Raw genomic sequence first — 24,598 nt, forward strand, 5'->3', positions numbered from 1 at the left:
GCCGACCAGGTAAGTACGTGTGACGCTGCCGTAGCGATAATGTTCGGTACGGCAGCGATCTCAAACAATCGCATGCGCGACGGGGGCGGGTACTTACACGCTCGATATCGCTAGAAATTGCTAGCGATATCGCTTTCGTGTAAAGCCCCCTTAAGTCCGCTGATTGATTGCTGTGCTCATGTTCCAATAGGAATAGGACTGCCCACTGGACTCATGCAAACTGTAACAGGAAAATAAAAGACCTCCTTCTTTACTATACTATGAGTGGGAATAATCTTGCCACATGTGCCAAAGGACTGGCTGCATTTGTGGAAGGGGGAAAAAGGGCAGGAAACTTACTATTCCTACACAAAGGATTCCCAATATCACAGATATACTGTATCTGTGATATCCCAAGGGTATAATTACTCTGTTACTACGGTATTACTTTACTTGATTTTTGTCTTATCTACCTGGTGTATCCCAAACAAGCGCATACTCAGAGTCCCTTTGTTGTAATAATAAAATATGACAAATTTATTATCCACTAACAACTACGCTTAATACACTATATAACACTGGTACATGTGAAAGCATTAACTAAATTATACACACATACACTATAGGAAAACACAAGTAAATACCTTACTATTAAACCCAAAATTACATACCACCCACTTAGACACCAGCACAGTTCCCACCCAATCCAACCCATGTTATTACTGCTGTCCTTGCGTATGTCTGTCGCAGGCGGAGGGGCCGCGCTCGCTACGCTCAGGTCCGGGGCTGCTGCTGCTCGGTGGCTCGAGCGGTGGGCCGGACCCGGGGACTCGAGCAGCGCTCCTCGCCCACGAGTGAAAAGGGGTGGTTTGTTTGGGGAGATAGTTCGTGACGCCACCCACGGGTCGTGGTGATAATGGGCACCACTGCTGCTGGTGACGGGGATCCCGGGAGCGATGGCAGGGAGCAGCTAGGATGTTGCTTCCCCCTCCGTGGGTAGGGGTTGGTGATCCCGGGGCCCGGTGGTGGTACAGATAGGCAGGAAGGCCGGGGTGCAGGGTTGTGGGGCAGCGCGGCGCGGTGCCGGATGGCACTGTTGTACTCACTCAGGCACAGATTCACAGAGTCTCTGGTAAACCAAACGGCTGGATGGACGGGTCCCGCAGCCGGCTGCAGTGTCTTAGCTCTCCCCGGACAGGTTGATGGTGGCTGTCTTTCCCTGTACCCTTGTAGAATGTATTGATTCCAATGGTTTCTCACTGGTAGTCCGCTCCCCGGCGTGTATGTACCGAAGGAGCCCGTTTTGCCTGCAGGCGCTGGCCCTTGGATCTCTAGCCTATGGCGGTGGCTTTTTATCCTCACTGTGTGGACGGTTGCCTTCTGTCGGGTCTTGGGTGTGAGGGAACCCCTGAGGTCCCGGTCACTATCTGATTTGACCGTTGTCGGCGGCTCCTAGCCTGGTCAGGGTCTGATGGCCCTGCCTTTGTGCTTGGTACAGATCTGCTCCCCGGCTCGGTACCGGCAGGCCACCGCCCGTCCCCGGTCCTACGGTTCCGCTGACCTGCGCCAACTCCTGCAGACGGCCATCACCGTCTGCCAACCTCGCTGACAGTGCCTGGGCTCCTACCCAGACCCCAACAGTTTCTGTCCTGTCACTTTCAGCTCCAACTCGAATCTGTTACTTTTCCCGCCTCCATGCCTGTGAACTCCTCGGTGGGTGGGGCCAACCGCCTGGCTCCGCCACACCTGGTGTGGACATCAGACCCTGGAGGGAGGCAACAAGGATTTTGTTTGACTGTTGTTGCCTAAGAAGGGGAGGAGGTGTGTGTGATGTTGTGTTTGTGACTACCTGGCTAGTCAGGGGCGTCACATGTCCAGCCAGAGAGGAAGAGAGTGCAAAAAGAGACCATCACAGGGTATGAGGACAGCTTATATAGAGGCCTGTGACCAAGATTCATTTTCCCCTATGATTGGCTGTAACCTGTGATGTCATATTGGCATTTGTATAGCCAGGTGTTGGAGACTCCTCTCAACCTGGCTGAGGATTCAAACACATGGTCTCCTTTGTCTACCTAACCATCTAGCACAAAAGAGTGATATTAGTGTTGAGTGAGTAGTTAACTATTCATACTCACTATGCTGTTAGCGAGTACAGTCCGCTACTCACATATTCGTTACGAGTAGCGGGTGCAATGTAAGTCGATGGGAAATATTCACTAAGTAGTGAGTAACCTGAAAGCTGTACTATTCACAACTCGCATGAAAAGTACGACCTTCGGGTTATTGCTACTTAGCAAGTATTTCCCATTGACTTACATTGCGCCCGCTACTCGTAACGAATATGCGAGTAGCGGACAGTACTCGCTAACAGCATAGCGAATAAGAATAGTTAACTACTCCCTCAACACAAAGTGATATACTGTATATTATTATATATTTCACAATTAACTTTCCTACGTTCCTGCTACGCAATCACTGAAAATTTAAATTAATAAAATGCAAGTTATACTGAATTTTTTTCCAAGGCACCTACATATTATTCTGCCCAGCTGCTCCTTTTTGATACCATGCTGTCCACAGTTTTGACTGCATGTGCAAATGGCAGGTTCACCTTAATAACTAAGACTATGATATTAATACATGATATATACAAAAAAGTGTTAATTGCCTGTTTGGTAAGGTGAATCTTTTAACCAAACTTCTTCGGACTGTTTTTTCAGGCGACCGGTCTCCAAACTGCCAATTAAACTCCAAAGGTCCAGATTCATCAATCACTGCTGTAAAGTTAATGTATGTGTCCGTTGAGAAAAAGGTCCCATTGGTATAAATATATATGGCTGAAAGAAAAAAGAAGTTGAAAAGGTTTTGATCTTAGAAAAAGCATATAATTGTCTTTCTTAAAAATGGAAATCTCTATTGAAAAATATCATTATGAGTAACATTTAATTTTGCCATCTTCTGTATATCCTGTAAATGAGAGAAACAAAAACCTTTGCTGTTATTAGGGTATGTACAAACTATGTCTCTTTCAGGTGAGTATGCTCCATAACCGACCTGAAAAAGCACTAAAGAAACGTTAAAAATAATAAACATATGCACTGCACTGTAAATATAGGCGCAAATTTCCCCCTTTAAACAGCAGCGTATGATGTACAATTATCCCTGACATTGCTGGCAGATGATAGTTGTATTAGGCCCCCTTCAAACGTCTGAAAGTGTCTGTATGTTCCGCTCAGAGAACATACGGCATTACTTATGTCCCACAGCCTAAACAGGGGTGTGATCCGTGTAACGCGTACCAGACAAAACATGTACATTTAAAATAAAAAGTTTTTTAAACTCACCTGTCTCCAGTGATGCTGTCTTCAGCCATTACTGTCTCCTGCTTCCAGGCTGGCTAATTACCGTATACTCATATATAAGCACTACACATCCTTCCCAGAAGTAGCTGCTGCGGGAGACAGCAGTGGCTGGACACAGCAATGCAGAAGATATCAGCACCATGGACAGCAGGAGCTTGGACAGGTGAGTATAAGTGCCTGATCTCCATATATTTTCCCGGCTAGCACACGGAGATCACACGTGTGCAAAAATCACGGCACACAGAGGGGCATAGACACCTTTATCACGTCAGGGAAAAACATGTTTGGTTTTCACTGACATGTGAAGAGGGCCTTAAGGCCCCCATAACACGCAGCGACATCGCTAACGAGATATCACTGGGGTCACAAAATTCGTGACACACATCCGGCCTCGTTAGTGATGTCGTTGCGTGTGACACCTACGAGCGACTGCTAACGAACAAAAATACTCACCTAATCGTTGATTGTTGTTCATTTTTAAAAAAACGTTGCTGGTGCTGGACGCAGGTTGTTCGTCGTTCCTGAGGCAGCACACATCGCTACGTGTGACACCCCGGGAACGACGAACAGCAGCGTTCCTGCGTCCTCCGGCAACAAGGTGGGCATGTTGTTAATGTGGCTAATCTCTGCCCCTCCGCTTCTATTGGCGGTCCGCTGTGTGACGTCGCACGAACCTCCCCCTTAAAAAAGAGGTTGTTCGCCGCCCACATCGACGTTGCTAGGAAGGAAAGTACGTCTTACGTGTCCTAGCAATATTGTGCGCCACGGGCAGCGATTTGCCCGTGATGCCTAAATGACGGGGGCGGGTGCCTTCAGATGTCGCTGCATGTAAAGCAGCCTTTACTCAACCAACATCTGCCTCTAACCCATGGCTGTTAACCTGCTGAATGCTCCTGTGAGCTGTGACAAACATTTATGGATTGCTATGACAGCTGGAGGTCTGGTGCACATTCCGGCACCTGTCAATATGCATCACTAACATGGTGTTATCAATCAAAATTTATGTAAAAAAAAACACATTTTATCTTTAGGCAATTGCACAGCAGACCTTGTCTTTCAGTCATAGGAGTGGTGCTTTTGATTGTTCCAGTCACAATCTTCTTCATAATAGACAAACTTAATACAGTCTGATTGATGGCCTGGATTTCCCCAATGTCTCGGCAAACGCTGAGTATGGGCTGCTTCTCACTTGCGAGTTTATCGCAGTAGAGCAATGCGAGAAAAACTCGCATTGGAATCGGACTCGTTAGTGAATGATTCAGATCACATTTGCGATTTTTTTCTCAGTCCAAATCGGACTGAGAAAAATATCGCAGCATGCTGCTTTTTTGCGACTTTCTACTGCGAGTCTCTCCAATGCAAGTCTATGGGAGCGTGTAAAAAATCGGATGTCACGGGATGGCACTCACACCATCCTAGTGACATCCGATTTTCTAAATACATTTCTCGCATGTTTCCTAAAACACTGGAAACGAGTGATGTCTCACAATGTCTGTCAATCACTATTCTCTGTCAGTCGGTCTCTCCCTCTCGGTCTCTATTCTCTCTCTGTCGGTCGGTCTGTCGGTGGGTCACTATCTCTGTCCCTCTCTCACAGTCTGTCGGTCATTTTCCCCTCCTCTCTCATACTCACCGTTCCCCGATCCCCGGCGCGGCGCTGCACGGCATTCACACTGCTGTGGCGGCTTTTACTATTTTGAAAAAGCTGGCCGCTCATTAAACAATCTCGTATTCCCTGCTTTACCCGCCCACAGGCGCCTATGATTGGTTGCAGTGAGACACGCCCCCACGCTGAGTGACAGGTGTCTCACTGCACCCAATCACAGCAGCTGGTGGGCGGGTCTATACTGTGCAGTGAAATAAATAATAATAAAAAAAAAACGGCGTGCGGTCCCCCCAATTTTAATACCAGCCAGATAAAGCCATACGGCTGAAGGCTGGTATTCTCAGGATGGGGAGCTCCATGTTATGGGGAGCCCCCCAGCCTAACAATATCAGTCAGCAGCCGCCCAGAATTGCCGCATACATTAGATGCGACAGTTCTGGGACTGTACCCGGCTCTTCCCGATTTGCCCTGGTGCGTTGGCAAATCGGGGTAATAAGGAGTTATTGGCAGCCCATAGCTGCCAATAACTCCTAGATTAATCATGTCAGGCGTCTATGAGATACCTTCCATGATTAATCTGTAAGTGACAGTAAATAAACACACACACCCGAAAAAATCCTTTATTAGAAATAAAAAACACTAACAAATTCCCTGGTTCAACAATTTTATAAACCCCAAAAAGCCCTCCATATCCGGCGTAATCCAGGATGGTCCAGCGTCGCTTCCAGCTCTGCTGCATGAAGGTGGCAGGAGCTGCAGCAGACACCGCCACTCCTGTCAGCTCCATGCAGCAACTGAGGTGAGTATCACGATCAGCTGAGCTGTCACTGAGGTTACCCGCAGCCACCGCTGGATCCTCCAACAGTGACAGCGGGTAACCTCAGTGACAGCTCAACTGATTGCGATACTCACCTCAGTTGCTGCGTGGAGCTGACAGGAGCGGCTGTGTTTTCTGCAGCTCCGGTCACCTCCATGCAGCAGAGCTGGAAGCGACGCTGGACCATCCTGGATTACGCCGGACATGGAGGGCTTTTTGGGGCTTATTAAAGTGGTGAATCAGGGAATTTGTTAGTGGTTTTTATTTCTAATAAAGGATTTTTCAGGTGTGTGTGTTTATTTACTGTCACTTACAGATTAATCATGGAAGGTATCTGGTGGAGACGCCTGACATGATTAATCTAGGATTTAGTGGCAGCTATGGGCTGCCAATAACTCCTTATTACCCCGATTTGCCAACGCACCAGGGCAAATCGGGAAGAGCCGGGTACAGTCCCAGAACTGTCGCATCTAATGTATGCGGCAATTCTGGGCGGCTGCTGGCTGATATTGTTAGGCTGGGGGGCTCCCCATAACGTGGAGCTCCCCATCCTGAGAATACCAGCCTTCAGCCGTATGGCTTTATCTGGCTAATACTAAAATTGGGGGGGACCGCACGCCGTTTTTTTAAATTATTTAATTATTTATTTCACTGCACAGTATAGACCCGCCCACCGGCTGCTGTGATTGGGTGCAGTGAGACACCTTTCACTCAGTGTGGGGGCGTGTCTCACTGCAACCAATCATAGGTGCTTGTGGGCGGGTAAAGCAGGGAATACGAGATTGTTTAATGAGCGGCCGGCTTTTTCAAAATAGTAAAAGCCGCCGGAGCTGTGTGAACGCCGTGCAGCGCCGCGCCGGGGATCGGGGATCGGTGAGTATGAGAGCGGGGGGGACACTTCAGTCACTCAGGGGATTAGCGGTCACCGGTGAGCCCTTCACAGGTGACCGCTAATCAGGACGCGGCACAGACAGAGCCGCAGCATGACAATGAAGTCCGGTGAAGTTAACCCGAGTTCATTGTGATCATGCGGCTCTTTCTGTGTCTGCTGTCACCGGCCTTTCAGCTCTGCTACATGGCTGTCTGTGTCTGCTGTCAGCGGCCATGTAGCAGAGCTGAATGGCAGATGACATAGTAAAAAATACGCATTACACATGCATTACACACGCTAGTAAAATCATTAATTTATTCAGAAAAAGCATCGCACTTGCGTTGCACTCGCACCTAACGTGAACTAAAATCAGCCGAGTTTTTTTCAACCCAGTCGGACCGATTTTACCCGCATAGATGTGTTTCCAGCCTATGTCACGAGCTTGCATACTGACATCAGTTTTTCAGGCATGAACACAGAATTTGGGTGCATGTCCCCTGCTTCATTTTCTTTACTTTCCATGTTCTGGAGCTGCTATGAGTTAGTGACTATGCAACGTGTATAATGTGAGCAAATGGTGTGGACTCTCAAGGACAAAAACTCTGAATGTTTGAAAATTAAACATTTTACCATTTCACACAATTTTCAGATTTAAATAAAAAAAGATACATTTAGAAAACCATATATTTACTTTAGGCCTCAATCACACATCAGTATTTTTGCATCAGTGTTTGAATACCAGAGCCAGGTGTGTAACTTACAGCAAAAAAAAATATAATTGAAAGACTGACCCCTGATCTGTGTTCTGAAAACACTCCTGGTTTTGGTATACAAATACAAATGAGATACTGATCAGAAACACTGATGTGTTTCTGCAATTCACAAAAATGTGCTAATTTGTGTTGGGATTAGAGATGAGGGAAACGGTCGCGGTTCGGCTCGAGCTCCTTTCGCCGAACGTAGGTCTCGTTCGAGTTCGGTTCGGCAAACCGGTTCGGCGAACCACTCGAACCCATAGGAAACAATGGGAGGCAATCACAAACACATTAAAACACATTATAAATGTACACATATGTCACGCTCCCCGGGTCCTTGGCTCCCCTCCCCGGGTCCTCTCCTCCGCTCCCCGGGTCCTCAGCCCCGCTCCCCGGCTCACCTGCCACGCTCCCCGGGTCCTTGGCTCCGGTGCCCGTCCTTCCCAGGCCCCCTGGTCTCCGATCGCGCCGCCCGACGGCTTCCCAGGCCCTGGCCGGCTCCCCTGCGTCCTCTTCTCAGCCTCCTTCCCTGGCTTCTGGCACCCGGGCTGCGCGCATGCGCATTAGGGCGCGCGCGCGGTCACTGACCCTTTCTTAAAGGGCCAGCGTCCATTAACAGGAAATGAGGCTAAACAGGTACAGGGTATAAAGGGGTGTATTGTCCAAGAGGGCGGGGCCTGATCTTCGTGTTTTCCAAGCTAGGAGTCAGGTCTCCTTGTGTCTTCGTGCCATACTCACGTATCTCTCTTCTAGAGCTGATCCTGCCTCGCCATCCGGTCCTGCTGAATCCCGAACCCCGCACGCTGTCCGTCTGCCATCTGACAGTCCGTACCATCTCGGATCCCTGCGGTGACCCGTCATCTCGCTCCAAAGGTTCCGGACCCCGCCTGACATCATCTCGGCTTCCGAACCTGAGCTACGTCACCCGGACTACCATCTGTGACTCCGTGGTCCCAGGGACTTCTTCGTTACACTCACTGGCACGGACTGTTCTACTGCCCATAGTGCTTCAGCTACCGGACTCCTTACCACCATCTTAGAGTTCGGCCCAGTGGATCCACCTCCTGGGTCTGCCCGACCGCCTGGCCCTGACAGTAAGATCAGGCCATGGATCCCGCTGCAGCACTAGCAGCCTTGCAAGAGGAACTCCAACGCCAGCGTGAAGTCCAGACCCGCATGCTGAACTTTATGACTTCCGTGGACACCCGCCTGACCACGCTACAAGCGGCAGTCACGTCTTCGACATCCCAAGCCGCCACTAGTCAAGCCACGTCCCCCGCTCCCGTGGCTGCTTCTTCGGATGCTTCCAGACTGCGTTTGGCCTCACCACCCCGGTACGCCGGAGATCCCAAGTCCTGCAGGGGGTTTATAAACCAATGCTCCCTCCATTTCACGCAGCTGCCACATCTGTTTGCCTCCGACCAAGCCAAGGTCGCCTTCATCATGTCTCACCTGGAGGGCGAGGCACTGGCGTGGATGAACCCGTTGTGGGAGAAGGAGGACCCTATGACCAAGGATCTTCAAGAGTTCCTGCAGGCCTTTCGCAGCACCTTTGACGAGCCGGGACGCGCCTCTGCGTCTGCTTCATCCCTCCTCCGCTTACGTCAAGGAACACTGACGGTGGGCCAATACGCCATCCGTTTCCGCACTTTGGCTTCAGAACTCGGGTGGAATAATGAGGCCCTAACAGCCGCCTTCTGGGAAGGACTCTCGAGTCGCATCAAAGATGAGTTGGCGGGTCGTGATGTGCCCTCCACCCTAGATGCCCTGATTGCCCTAGCAACTCGAGTGGACATTCGTTTTCAGGAGCGCTCCAAAGAGCTGTCTCGTGAGAGACGTCCGGTACGGCATTCCTCTCCTCCACAGAAGCCCTCCGTATCTCAGTCATCAACAGCTGGGATTCCCGTCCACGAGCCCATGCAGATCGACCGAGTACGACAGTCTGAACAACGTCGAGCAGAGCGGCTCGCCAAGGGTCTCTGCTTTTACTGCGGAGAGGACACACACCTCCTACGCTCCTGTCCGGAAAGGCCGGGAAACTCCAAAGCCTAGGGTTGGTAGGAGAGGCCACCCTAGGTGCTGGGACTCTCTCAGACCCGGTTATGTGGACTGTGCAAGTGTCAACGGGAGAGACGCGCTTCACGGCTGAGGCATACCTCGACTCTGGAGCAGCAGGCAATTTCATCCAGCAGGCCACGGTGGACAAGTACCAGCTGCCTGTTACTCCACTCGAGAAGCCCCTAGTGATTGCCTCTGTGGATGGGAGACCCCTCTCTGATACCATCTCCTGGGTCACCAGTCCGGTCGAACTGCGTATCGGTGCCCTGCACACCGAGAACATCGCTCTCTACGTCCTTCCACACATGTCCCATCAAATCCTGCTGGGACTTCCCTGGTTGCGGACACACGAACCATCAGTCAGCTGGGGTACTGGCGAAATCACCCGATGGGGTCCTGCTTGTCATGAGAAGTGTCTGAAGTCCATACAACCCATCCGACGACCTCCGGTTCCAGAGAACCTACCGGAACTGCCTTCGGCCTATTGGTCCTTCGCAGACGTTTTTGACAAGAAGGAGTCTGAGGTACTTCCGCCACACCGTCCCTACGATTGTGCCATCGACCTGCTCCCAGGAACAACACCGCCTCGAGGACGGATATATCCGTTGTCTCCAGCCGAAACCAGGGCCATGTCTACCTACATCACAGAAAGCCTGGCAAAGGGATTCATCCGGAGATCCTCCTCGCCTGCGGGAGCAGGCTTCTTCTTCGTTAAGAAGAAAGAGGGTGACCTACGCCCCTGCATCGACTACCGGGGTCTGAATCAGATCACCGTTAAAAACAAGTACCCTCTGCCGCTCATCCCCGAATTGTTCGACCGGCTCAGAGGAGCCCGTGTGTTCACCAAGCTGGATCTTCGGGGTGCCTACAACCTAGTTCGTATCCGCTCTGGGGACGAATGGAAGACCGCGTTTAATACTCGCGATGGGCATTATGAATACTGCGTGATGCCCTTCGGCCTGTGTAACGCACCAGCAGTCTTCCAAGAATTGGTGAACGACATATTCCGGGACCTCCTCTACATCTGTGTAGTAGTTTATCTGGATGACATCCTTATCTTCTCTCCGGACCTCCAGACCCACAGAGAGAACGTACAGCTGGTTCTACAAAGACTGAGAGAGAATCGTCTCTACGCCAAATATGAGAAGTGTGTCTTTGAGCAGTCTTCTCTCCCTTTCCTGGGATACATCATCTCGGGCACTGGGCTGCAGATGGATCCAAAGAAGGTCTCCTCCATACTCAACTGGCCTCCCCCTTCTGGACTGAAGGCAATCCAACGGTTCCTGGGATTCGCCAACTACTACCGCCAGTTTATCCCTCACTTCTCTGCCCTGACCGCTCCTCTCTCCGCTTTGACCAAAAAGGAGGCTAATCCAAAGGACTGGTCACCTGCGGCCGACGCCGCGTTTTGCTCACTGAAGCGAGCATTTGCCTCCGCTCCTGTACTCCACCGTCCGGAGTTAAACCGCCAGTTCACCTTGGAGGTGGATGCCTCCTCCTCGGGAGCCGGAGCAGTGCTCATGCAGAAGTCCTCCTCCGGCAAGATGGTGACGTGCGGTTTCTTCTCCAAGAGCTTCTCAGCGCCTGAACGTAATTACACCATCGGTGACCGAGAACTATTGGCGGTCAAACTGGCTCTGGAGGAGTGGCGCTACCTCCTGGAAGGAGCAGTGTACCCCGTGATTATCTACACGGACCACAAGAACCTGGAATACCTGCGGTCCGCTCAGCGACTGAACCCACGGCAAGCCAGGTGGTCCCTATTCTTTGCCAGGTTTGACTTCCAGCTCCATTTCCGACCCGCGGACAAGAATGTACGCGCTGATGCCTTGTCGAGGTCTTTCATGCCCATGGAGCAGGAGGAAGAGACTACCCAACCCATCATCTCTCCTAGCAAGATCATTTCGGTGGCCCCTGTCACCCTGGCCCAGATACCGCCCGGAAAGACCTATGTCTCTGAGACTGACAGGCAAAAAGTGTTACACTGGGGTCATGCCTCAAAAACAGCCGGTCATGCAGGCCAGAAGAGAACATGGGGTGCGATTGTACGCCATTACTGGTGGCCATCCCTTCGCACGGACGTCGCTGCTTTTGTCTCTGCCTGCTCCTCTTGTGCCAGAAACAAGACGCCCAAACACCTGCCCTATGGCCGTCTTCTGCCTCTGCCTATACCCTCAGTTCCGTGGCAACACATAGCGATGGATTTTATTACGGACTTGCCATTATCCTCTGGACACACAGTCATATGGGTCGTGGTGGACCGGTTCTCCAAAATGGCTCACTTCATCCCCATGGCTGGACTGCCCTCTGCTCAGGAACTCGCGGAAGCCTATATACATCACATCTTCCGCTTGCATGGCTTTCCATCCCACATCGTGTCCGACAGAGGAACTCAGTTCACCTCCCGCTTCTGGAGGGCGCTCTGCAAACATCTGGGAGTAACTCTGGACTTTTCTTCCGCATACCATCCTCAGTCTAATGGCCAAGTGGAGAGGGTCAATCAAATCTTGACATCCTTCTTACGTCACTATGTCAACGCCCATCACGACGACTGGTCCACGCTTCTGCCTTGGGCTGAATTCTCACATAACCACCACATCAGTGAGTCGTCTTCCAAATCTCCCTTCCATGTCGTTTACGGACTTCAGCCCTCCGTTCCATTGCCTATATCCCCTTCTTCGGATGTCCCTGCGGCTGATACTGTAGCCCGTGACTTCACTACCATTTGGGACTCTGTCAAGGCGTCCCTTGGACGCGCTTCCCAGCGGATGAAGAAACACGCTGACAAGAGGCGTCTGGACCCTCCGTGTTTCTCTCCTGGTGACCTGGTCTGGCTTGCTTCCCAGTACATCCGATTGAAGATACCTTCCTACAAGCTGGGTCCTCGCTACATCGGGCCGTTTAAGGTCCTCTGCAAGATCAATGAGGTCTCCTACAAGCTACAGCTCCCGGCCACGATGAGGATACCCAACTCATTCCACGTCTCCCTGCTCAAGCCGGTTGTCCTTGGTCCCTTCTCCGCTGCTGCCAGTCCGGCTCCTCCACCTATTGCCGATGACGACATCTATGCGGTAAGGGATATCGTGGCCATGAAGACCGTACGAGGTCGACAATTCTTCCTGGTGGACTGGGAGGGGTATGGTCCTGAGGATAGGTCCTGGGAGCCCAGGGAGAACGTGGGCACTCCTCTGATCCGTGCCTTCATGTCCCGGTTGCGGGGAGGGGGGCGTGGGGGGGGGGGTACTGTCACGCTCCCCGGGTCCTTGGCTCCCCTCCCCGGGTCCTCTCCTCCGCTCCCCGGGTCCTCAGCCCCGCTCCCCGGCTCACCTGCCACGCTCCCCGGGTCCTTGGCTCCGGTGCCCGTCCTTCCCAGGCCCCCTGGTCTCCGATCGCGCCGCCCGACGGCTTCCCAGGCCCTGGCCGGCTCCCCTGCGTCCTCTTCTCAGCCTCCTTCCCTGGCTTCTGGCACCCGGGCTGCGCGCATGCGCATTAGGGCGCGCGCGCGGTCACTGACCCTTTCTTAAAGGGCCAGCGTCCATTAACAGGAAATGAGGCTAAACAGGTACAGGGTATAAAGGGGTGTATTGTCCAAGAGGGCGGGGCCTGATCTTCGTGTTTTCCAAGCTAGGAGTCAGGTCTCCTTGTGTCTTCGTGCCATACTCACGTATCTCTCTTCTAGAGCTGATCCTGCCTCGCCATCCGGTCCTGCTGAATCCCGAACCCCGCACGCTGTCCGTCTGCCATCTGACAGTCCGTACCATCTCGGATCCCTGCGGTGACCCGTCATCTCGCTCCAAAGGTTCCGGACCCCGCCTGACATCACCTCGGCTTCCGAACCTGAGCTACGTCACCCGGACTACCATCTGTGACTCCGTGGTCCCAGGGACTTCTTCGTTACACTCACTGGCACGGACTGTTCTACTGCCCATAGTGCTTCAGCTACCGGACTCCTTACCACCATCTTAGAGTTCGGCCCAGTGGATCCACCTCCTGGGTCTGCCCGACCGCCTGGCCCTGACAACATACAGTTAATAAACATTGCCATAACACTTACCTGTCCCCGTGATACGTCCTTCACTCTGTCTCCCGCCGCTTTTCCATCGGTAATCGCTGCGTCTTCCCGGTAACCAGCAGTGATGCAGGACCTATCGTGACATCAAAATAGCCATGTGACCAGTCACGTGTCTATTATCTCATTGGCTACATACTGGTCACATGACTATGACGCGTCATGCTAGGACCTGTCATTGCATCTCTCTGGTACACGGTGCACGTTTGTGTATCACCGTGTACCGGCGACATGCTCTAGCACACGGTCAACTCCCCGTTCTGCTTCCCCGTTCCCTTATTGACTGGCTGACACAGCTGGTCAATAACGGAGATCACCGTTGCCATAGCAACGCGCTTGGTAGCGGTGACGTCACCGCTACCACACGCAGCGGCACCAAAATCACGTGATCGGAGCAGCGTTGCTATGGAAACCCGTCACTTACAGCCGGGAGCCTGTGGTCACTCTCACAGAGTGATTTCTGCACGGAGCACAGCGTCCTTTCTCCCATCCTGTGCTGTCTGAAGGAGCAGAGCTGCAAGTGTTGAGAAAGAAGACAGAAGACCATGGATCGTGGAGGGGTAAGAGGGGGTAATAAAGATGGAGTCTCTAAGTGTGTCTGTGTATTTATTTCTATTAAAGTATTTTTTTTCTGTGTGGTGTTTTTTTTAACCCTTTATTGGAGATTCTTAATGGCCGGGTCAAATTTGCCTGACATTAAGGCGGGCTTTGCACGCTGCGACATCGGTAACAATGTGTTACCGATGCTGCAGCGATAGTCCCGCCCCCGTCGCACGTGCAATATCTAGTGAAAGCTGCCGTAGCAATTATTATCGCTACGGCAGTTTCACACGCACATACCTGCCGTGCGACGTCCCTCTGGCCGGCGACCCGCCTCCTTCCTAAGGGGGCGGGTCGTGCGGCATCACAGCGACGTCACACGGCAGGCAGCCAATTGAAGTGGAGGGGCGGAGATGAGCAGGATGTAAACATCCCGCCCACCCCCGTCCTTCTCATTGCAGCCGGCGGCAGGTAAGGTGAAGTTCCTCGCTCCTGCGGCTTCACACACAGCGATGTGTGCTGCCGCAGGAGCGAGGAACAACATCGCACCTGTCGCTGCACCGGCATTATGGAAATGTCGGAGGCTGCAGCGATGATACGCTTTTGCGCTCGTTCATCGTATCAAAAAGGTTTTACACGTTGCGATATCGACTGCGACGCCGGATGTGCGTCACTTTCGATTTGACCCCATCGACATCGCACGTGCAATGTCGCAACGTGCAAAGCCGCCCTAAGAATCTCTGGCTTAATACTAGCTAGTAGAGTTGAGCGCGGTTCGTGGTTCGAGGTTCTCCAGTTCTAAGCTCGAGTGATTTTTGGGGCTGTTCGAGATCGAACTAGAACTCGAGCTTTTTGCAAAAGCTCGATAGTTCTAGATACATTCGAGAACGGTTCTAGCAGCAAAAAGCAGGGCTTTTTACAGCTACAGTGTGCAGGAGCCATCGCTGGCAGCCTGCCAGAAGCTGGTAACCAAGATAAACATCGGGTATCCAAGCAAAGCGCTTTGGTTAGTAACCCGATGTTTATCTTAGTTACGTGCAGGAAGCCCACACTTCCCCGCTCAGCTCACTCCGCGCCCTCCTGCCCGCGGCATGTACACATACATACACACACACACACACACACATGGTCCCGCTCGGCTTACCTGCGGTGATGAAGTCCCGCCATCCCGACCTCAGCGCTGTCACTGTCCTCCATGGCCGCCGCTTGTCACATCACCTCTCGCTTCCGACCCGAGACGTCACGGACCTCTCGCGATACTTGATGTGAAGGCGCCGGTCATTGACCTCAGTGACAGGGGCTGTCAGTGTGCTGGAGATCAGCGCAGGTAATGTACCTCGCTGACAGCAGCACTTGTCATGCCCTGCAGTGACCTGGGCTGACCCATTGATGTTAGCTCAGGTCACTGCATTGCTCTCCCAGTCAATGGGGAACATCCTGCTCTTCATTGACTGGGACAGTGTGGATCGTCATGGCAACCCCTTGGATTACACCAGACCTGGATTTGTTTTTCATTCTAATAAATTGGTTAAAGAGGGAATGTTTTGGGGAGTGTTTTTTCAAATAAAAATGTGGTTGTCGTCTATTTTTTTTTTATTACTGACTGGGTTGGTGATGTCGGGTATCTGATAGACGCCTGACCTCACCAACCCCAGGGCTTGATGCCAGGTGACATTACACATCTGGTATTAACCCCATATATTACCCCGTTTGCCACCGCACCAGGGCGCAGGATCAGCTGGGGCGAAGCACCAGGATTGGCGCATCTAATGGATGCGCCACTTCTGGGGCAGCTGCGGCCTGCTATTTTTAGGCTGGGGAGAGTCCAATAACCATGGACCTCCCTAGTCTGAGAATATCAGGCCCCAGCTGTCTGCTTTACCTTGGCTGGTAATCCAATTTTGGGGGACCCCTACGTGTTTTTTTTTTTAATTATTTATTTAATTTAAAATAACAGCGTGCGGTGCCCTCAGTTTTGGATTACCAGCCAAGGTGAGGTTGCCAGCTGTGGTCTGCAGGCTGCAGCCGTCTGCTTTACCCTAGCTGGCTACAAAACTAGGGGTAACCCTACGTCATTTTTTTTTGCATTTTTTTGGCTAAATACAAAGCTAAGCACCCCTTAGTGCCACATGAAAGGCACCAAAGGGTGCTCCACTTTTTCTCCATTTTTTCTCCACTTTTTCTCCATTTTTTCTCCACTTTTTCTACATTTTTTTCTCCACTTTTTCTCCACTTTTTCTCCACTTTTTCTCCACTTTTTCTCCACTTTTTCTCCATTTTTTTCTCCACTTTTTCTCCACTTTTTCTCCACTTTTTCTCCACTTTTTCTCCACTTTTTCTCCATTTTTTTCTCCACTTTTTCTCCACTTTTTCTCCATTTTTTTCTCCACTTTTTCTCCATTTTTTTCTCCACTTTTTCTCCACTTTTTCTCCACTTTTTCTCCACTTTTTCTCCATTTTTTCTCCACTTTTTCTCCACTTTTTCTCCGTTCTTTTTCTATGGTCGGTCTACCCATTAGCTCTGCCATGCATACTGTAGCTCTACACCTACTGCACATGTTACTTTATGATTGACATCTCTTTCGTACCAGAGCTGTCTAAGCCTACTCTGACCCCATATTTGTCATTACTATATTGTCCTTGTACTGTATTATGACATTTGTATCATGTGTTTCATTTCTTGCTGTGTTGCAATTTTTTTGCTGCATCCCAATTGTACCTCTACATTGTTCGAGTTTATGTTATTGTTCTCTCACTCTTATGTGATACTGATTATTGTCATTTTTCATGATTACATGCAGATAAGTCCAATCTGACGAAGGCTCAGGCCGAAACGTCATTTGTAACTTGTTTTGGACAAAAACATATATGCTTATGAAAAAAATTTTTTCTTAATACGGACCAATAAAGAGTGATTTTGCATTACTATCCATTGTGACTTACTGACTTAGTCTGGGAGATATAGAGTGCCGAGGTTACTCACTAATTTTATCTATTATTACCTCTGAGCACCTATATACCAGTGAGCAGAGCTTCCTCTACAGTAGTTCTCCTGATTAGGCATGCCCTTACCTCATGAGCAGGGCATTGCAGCTTTGGTAGCAACCATTACGACATGGACTCTGCTGCTGTGGACCCGGGGAGAGTGAGTGCAGATTCATTGCACCCACACTCCTCAAATGAAGGGTCCGCACTCCTAGAAAATGGGGGATACGTTCCCTGAGTGTCTCCCCCCCATATTCTAGACGGTCCAGAGTCGTCGTGGGACCCCTTTATTTTTTTTCTTACAATAAATTGGTGAAAGAGGAAATGTTGTGGGGACTGTTTTTTCAAATAAATTTCTTTTGTCGATTTTTTGTTTTTGTTAGTACTGACAGTTTATGATGTTGGGTATCTAATAGACGCCATGACATCACAAACTGCTGGGCTTGATCTCAGGTGACTTTACAGCTAGTATCAACCCGATTTATTACCCCGTTTGCTACTGCACCAGGGCACGGGATGAGCTGGGGTGAAGCGCCAGGATTGGCGCATCTAGTGGATGCGCCACGTCTGGGGTGCCTGCGGCCTGCTATTTTTAGGCTGTGAAGACCCAATAACTATGGACCTTCCCACCCTGAGAATACCAGACCACAGCTGTCCGCTTTACCTTGGCTGGTGATCCAATTTGGGGGGGACCCTACTTTTATTGTGTAATTATTAATATTTATAAAATAATTATAAAAAAGAGCCTGAGGGGACCTCCACATTGGATCCCCAACCACGGTAAAGCTGCCAGCTGTGGTTTTCAGGCTACAGCCGTCTGGTTTACCCTAGCTGGCTATCAAAAATGGGGGGACCCAACGTCATTTTTTTTTTTAACTATTTTTTAAATAGAAAAAATTAATGGGCTTCCCTGTATTTTGATTGCCAACCAAGGTAACGGCAGGCAGATGGGGGTGGCAACCCATAGCTGTCTGCTTTATCTGCGCTGAGAATCAAAAATACCGCGGAGCGCTACGTCATTTTTTTAAAGATTTATTTTTACAGCACTGTGATGTCCAGCAATCAAAATACAGGGAAGCCCATTTTATTTTTAGTTATTTAAATAAATAATTAAAAAAAATATATATGGGCTCCCGCTGCATTTTTTGTATTGCTAGCTAAGGGTAATCCAAGCAGCTACTGGCTGCTAACCCCCACTGCTTGGTGTTACCTTCACTGGCAATGGAAAATCCAGGGAAGCATTTTTTATTTTTTTTGCCAAAAAACTACAAAAAAAGGACGTGAGCTTCGCCATATTTTTGTATGCTAGCCAGGTATAGCAGGCAGGTGCTGGAAGAGTTGGATACAGCGCCAGAAGATGGCGCTTCTATGAAAATGCCATTTTCTGAGGCGGCTGCAGACTGCAATTCGCAGCAGTGGGGCCCAGAAAGCTCAGGCCAACCTGTGGTGCGGATTCCAATCCCCAGCTGCCTAGTTGTACCTGGCTGGACACAAAAATGGGGCAAAGCCTACGTCATTTGTTTTCTAATTATTTCATGAAATTCATGAAATAATAAGAAAAGGGCTTCCCTTTATTTTTGGTTCCCAGCCGGGTACAAATAGGCAACTGGGGGTTGGGGGCAGCCGTACCTGCCTGCTGTACCTGGCTAGCATACAAAAATATGGCGAAGCCCACATAATTTTTTCAGGGGGCAAAAAACTTCTGCATACAGTCCTGGATGGAGTATGCTGAGCCTTGTAGTTCTGCAGCTGCTGTCTGTCTGTATGGAGAAGAGCAGACAGCAGCTGCAGAACTACAAGGCTCAGCATACTCCATCCAGGACCGTATGCAGAAGTTTTTTGCCCACCAAAAAAATGACGTGGGCTTCGCCATATTTTTGTATGCTAGCCAGGTACAGCTGGCAGCCACGGGCTGCCTCCAACCCCCAGTTGCCTATTTGTACCCGGCTGGGAACCAAAAATATAGGGAAGCCCATTTTTTTTAATTATTTCACTTATTTCATGAAATAATTAAAAAACAAATGATGATTGGAATCCGCAGCACAGGTTAGCCCGAGGTTTGTGGGCGCCTCTGCTGCGGATTTCAGTCCGCAGCCGTCCCAGAAAATGGCGCTCTCATAGAAGCGCAATCATCTGGCGCTGTATCCAACTCTTCCAACAGCCCTGGAGCCGGGTGGCTTGTTGGGTAATCATGAGTTAATACTGGCTTTGTTTTACCAGCCAGTATTAAGCCAGAGATTCTTAATGTCAGGCACGTTTGACCCAGCCATTAAGAATCTCCAATAAAGGGTTAAAAAAAAGACACCACACAGAGAAAAAATACTTTAATAGAAATAAATACACAGACACATTAGAGACTCCATCTTTATTACCCCCTGTCAGCCCTCCACGATCCTGCTCTTCTGTCTTCTTTCTTTCTAGTGTAGTAGTAATGACGATTGTAGTGAGGATGAGATTCACCAGCTCATCACTTGGGGCTGGGGAACCTCCATCCTCACTACAATCCTCACTAGTGTAGTAGCAGTGACGATTGTAGTGAGGATGAGATTCACCAGCTCATCACTTGGGGCTGGGGAACCTCCATCCTCACTACAATCATCACTACAATCGGGAAGCAGCGTGCAGCCTTCACTCCGTGAGTGATCAGTGCTGGCTGCTAGCGGTAACGCTGACAGACGCGTTACCATAGCAACGGTGCTCTCGGAGCCGCGGTTAGCGGTGACGTCACCGCTAACTGCGTTGCTATGGCAACGGTGATCTCCGTTAATGACCGGCTGTGTCAGCCGGTCCCTAACGGAACGGGGAGTCGACCGTGTGCTAGAGCATGTCGCCGGTACACGGCGATACACATATGTGCACCATGTACCGGAGAGATGCACTCGCAGGTCCTACATGACGTGTCATAGTCATGTGACCAGTCTGTAGCCAATGAGATAATAGCCACGTGACTGGTCACATGGCTATTTTGACGTCACGATAGGTCCTGCATCTCTGCTGGCAGTGCAGGTCACCGGGAGGATTCAGCGATCACCGGATGGAATAGCGGCAGGAGACAGAGTGCAGAAGGGATCGCGAGGACCGGTAAGTGTTATGGCAATGTTTATTAACTGTTTGTGTACATTTATAATGCATTTTTATGTGTTTGTGATTGCCTCCCATTATAGCCTATACGTTCGAGGGGGCGGCTGCAGACTGTAATTCGCAGCAGAGGCGCCCACAAACCTCGGGCTAACCTGTGCTGTGGATTCCAATCCCCAGCTGCCTAGTTGTACCCGGCTGGACATAAAAATGGGGTGAAGCCCACGTCTTTTTTTTTTAATTTCATAAAATTCATGAATTAATTGAAAAAAGGGCTTCCCTATATTTTTAGTTCCCAGCCGGGTACAAATAGGCAGCTGGCGGTTGGGGGCAGCCCTTACCTGCCTGCTGTACCTGGCTAGCATACAAAAATTTGGCAAAGCCCACGTCATTTTTTTGTAGTTTTTTGGCAAAAAAAATAAAAAATGCTTCCTTGGATTTTCCATTGCCAGTGAGGGTAACACCAAGCAGTGGGGGTTAGCAGCCAGTCGCTACTTGAATTACGCTTAGCTAGCAATAGAAAAAATGCAGCGGGAGCCCATATATATATTTTTTTTAATTATTTAATTTAAATAACTATAAACAAAAAGGGCTTCCCTGTATTTTGATTGCTGGACATCACAGTGCTGTAAAAATAAATCTTTAAAAAAAATGACGTAGCGCTCCGCAGTATTTTTAATTCTCAGCGCAGTTAAAGCAGACAGCTACGGATTGCCACCCCCATCTGCCTGGCGTTACCTTGGCTGGCAATCAAAATACAGGGAAGCCCATTAATTTTTTTTTATTTAAAAAAATAGTTACAAAAAAAATGACGTTGGGTCCCCCCATTTTTGATAGCCAGCTAGGGTAAAGTAGAAGGCTGTAGCCTGAAAACCACAGCTGGCAGCTTTACCGTGAATGGGGATCCAATGTGGAGGTCACACCAGGCTCTTTTTTTATAATTATTTTATAAATAATAATAATTACAAAATAAAAGTAGGGTCCCCCCCCCAAATTGGATCACTAGCCAAGGTAAAGCGGACAGCTGTGGTCTGGTATTCTCAGGGTGGGAAGGTCCATAGTTATTGGGCCTTCACAGCCTAAAAATAGCAGGCCGCAGGCACCCCAGAAGTGGCGCATCCACTAGATGCGCCAATCCTGGCACTTCATCAGAGCTCATCCCGTGCCCTGGTGTAGTGGCAAACGGGGTAATAAATGGGGTTGATCCTAGCTGTAAGGTCACCTAACATCAAGCCCAGCAGGTTGTGATGTCATGGCGTCTATCAGATACCCGACATCACAAACTGTCAGTACTAACAAAAAAAATAGACAAAAAAAAAATTTATTTGAAAAAACACTCCCCAAAACATTCCCTCTTTCACCAATTTATTGTAAGGAAAAAAAATAAGGGGGCGGAGGAGGGGACGCCGCGCTCTCCCACTACTTGGGTCCGGCTGCCGCTGCGGCTGCTGCGGCCTGCTGCTGCTGCTGCTCAGTGGCTCGAGCGATGGGCCGGATCCCGGGGACTCGAGCGGCGCTCCTCGCCCGTGAGTGAAAGGGGATTGGGATTTGGGATAGTTTAGTGTCCGTGACGCCACCCACGGTTGTGGTGATTTGTTGACACCACCGCTGCTCTGTATGGGGATCCCGGGGACTGATGACAGGGAGCAGCAAAGTTGTTGGTTCTCCCCTCCGTGGGTAGGGGGTAGTTGTCCCGCGGCCCAGTGATGAAGTGGGTGATGCAGGGCTTGGTGAGGTGCAGGGACGCGGGGGCAGCGCTGTGCCTTGCGGCACTGTGGTACTCACTCAGCCTGAGACGATGACACAGTTCTCGGTAAAACACACGGCTGGAAAGACGGTTCCCACGGACGGCTGCACTTGCTTTCCCCAGTAGTTGACGGTGACGGTCCCTTTTTCCTGCACCTAAGATGATGATGGTTTCGATGGGTTCCCACTGGTAACCCGCTGCCCGGCTTGGATATGGGCCGGAGGAGCCCTACTTTGCCCGCAGGCGCTGGCCCTGATAAACTGGTGCCCTGGCGGTGGCGGTGTCTCTCTGTAACGGTTGGACTGTTGCCTTCAATCGGGACTTGGTTGTTGGGAGACCCAGAGGTCCCCTTCACTAACGGATTTGGCAAATTCACGGCGACTCCTAGCCTTGCCAGGATCCGAAAGGCCCCTGCCACTGGTGCTGACTGCTCTTCGTATACCGCTCCGGTACCGCCGGGCCACCACCCGTCCGCGGTCCTTCCAGCATCCTCCAAGCAGTCACCCCTGCAGACAGTCACCGCCGTCTGCTGACCTTGCTGTCTCAGTCCGGGGCACACACCCGGACCAGCTTCAGGCTTTACAAACTGTCACTTTCCTTTTACTTCAGCTTCTCTCCTTAGCTCCTCTACCACTTCCTTCTACTTCCTCCTCCTAAACTGCACTCCTCACTCCTTCACTCCCCTAGCTTAACTGCCTGGTTTTCCCGCCTCCAGGGCTGTGAACTCCTCGGTGGGCGGAGCCAACCACCTGGCCCACCCCCTGGTGTGGACATCAGCCCCTGGAGGAAGGCAACAAGGATTTTTGGTTAGCCTTGGTGTTCCTAACTGGGGTGCAGGGTGTGGTGGTGTTATGACCTGTGATCCCTGGCTTGCCCAGGGTGTCACATTTCTCCTTAGCAAAATGCAGACCGTCCGCGGGCTGCCCGTCCAACACCGGTTTTATTTTCTGTAAATATATAAAAAGGTAAAAACATAATACAAGTTATGACATCATCCTACATCAGGAGGTTCGGTTCTTAAATGTTGCAAACATTTTAAACGGTTGTGGCTGCCGCTCTCTCCCACCCAAGTAACCTGGCCCTGATGCTGCCCCTAAAACCCAGGCAGCACCCCTTGACCCCAGTCCTGCACCAAGTTACCCGAGCGGGATCTGTCCTTCCCCTCCAGAGGGTAGCCACCGGTTCTTGTGGTGGCTGGGCCCCAGCCTGCTCTACTGCGGGCCCCCCCTCCAACCTGCCTCTCCGGAGGCGGTTACGGTAGCTGCACAACATATTTTTATTTACAAGCCACTTAACGTTTGTGGTTGCCCTGCAAGTTCAAGGGCTTGTCCATAGGAGTTCCTATGCAAATTTTTCAAACGGTCCCCACGGGGACAACGGTGCCGGCAACGGCCGGTTTCCAAATCAAGGGTAGAATCAGGTAACTGTTCGGTAATCAATTCTTCATTTTCACAATTTTTTAAACACACTTTAACACACATGTTTTCTTCCCCCTCCCCCTTTTAAAGAACGGTTTCCCTGTACCTAAGTGGGGGCCTACCTAGGTTGGGACGGGTGGACCTCCGGGGTCCGGTGTCAGTGGGGCTAGGCAGTGGGGCAGAGGGAACAATCGGTTCCTCCTCCCTGCTATCGTGTGGGGCAGGCGGGGGCATAGGGGAGCTGGGCACAGGTTCATCCCTGGGCACTGGCACTGGTTCTGGCTCACGGTTGACCGCTTCCACCACTTCTTCATCCACAGGTTGTGGGAACAGTATCACTGGAAGAATCACCGCGCCGTTCTGTGTAGGCCAGTCTGCTGGGAAGTCACCCATCACAGTGTGGATCACCTCTTTTGCCTTTTCTGCTGGTGGAGGAACTGGTACTTCAGCCGCCGCCCTCAATGCTGGTGGGCACCTTTTCAGATGGTCCCGGGAAACCGTGGCCAAAGTGCCCCCTTGGTCACGACTGATCTGTTAGGCCTTTCCATCTTCCCATCCTGTGGGTTGTATGACATATGGGATTTGTTCCCATTGATCATCCAGCTTGTGGGTCTTCCTCTTCTGCTTTAACACCACATCTCCAGGCTGGAAAGGGCCCGCAGACGCTTTCTGATTGAAGCGCTGCTCCTGTTGTTCTCGACTCCGACTTAGATTCTTCTCCACATACTCCTGAATCTGTCGGTACTGCACCCTCCGCCGGGTGTCCCATTCAGCCGTTGAGGGGAGTGTCTCTGGGGCTTCCAGTCCCATTTCCAGGTCCAACGGCAGTCGGCCGGGCCGAGCTCTCATCAGATACGCTGGGGTGCACTTCGTTGAGCTAGACGGGATATTGTTGTACATATCGACCAAGTCAGGCAGCTTCTCTGGCCACAGGTTCCGCTCCTCCAACGGCAACGTTTTGAGGAGGCCAAGGACCAGATGGTTCCTCTTCTCACACATACTGTTGGTCTGGGCATGGTAAGGTGTGGTCCGGATCTTCTTGCAGCCGTACAGCTGACAGAACTCATAGAACACCTCCGCCTCAAAGGCTGGACCTTGGTCGGTAAGCACCTTCTCAGGGTATCCATGGGGTCGACAGAAGTAAGCTTGGAACGCTCTAGCGGCGGTACGGCCGGGTAAGTCCTTGACCGGGACAACCACCATGAACCGGGAGTAATGATCTACTATGGTCAGAGCGTAAGTGTACCCACTTCGGCTGGGGGTGAGCTTTACATGGTCCAAGGCGACCGCTCCAGCGGTTGGTGTGTAATGAT

At 50.8% G+C, this 24,598-nt stretch overlaps 1 protein-coding gene across 1 annotated transcript in view; it reads right to left on the reverse strand.

Moving 5' to 3' along the window:
* PKD1L1 (polycystin 1 like 1, transient receptor potential channel interacting) overlaps positions 1-24,598 on the reverse strand; it is an 884,746-nt gene that overhangs the window by 588,073 nt on the left and 272,075 nt on the right. The window contains exon 17 of the mRNA XM_075316120.1: positions 2,648-2,816. Coding sequence (XP_075172235.1) covers positions 2,648-2,816 — 169 coding nt within the window. The remainder of the gene's footprint in view (positions 1-2,647; positions 2,817-24,598) is intronic.

The sequence above is a fragment of the Anomaloglossus baeobatrachus genome, chromosome 6, assembly GCF_048569485.1.
Source record: "Anomaloglossus baeobatrachus isolate aAnoBae1 chromosome 6, aAnoBae1.hap1, whole genome shotgun sequence".
NCBI classification, from domain to species: Eukaryota; Metazoa; Chordata; class Amphibia; order Anura; family Aromobatidae; genus Anomaloglossus; species Anomaloglossus baeobatrachus.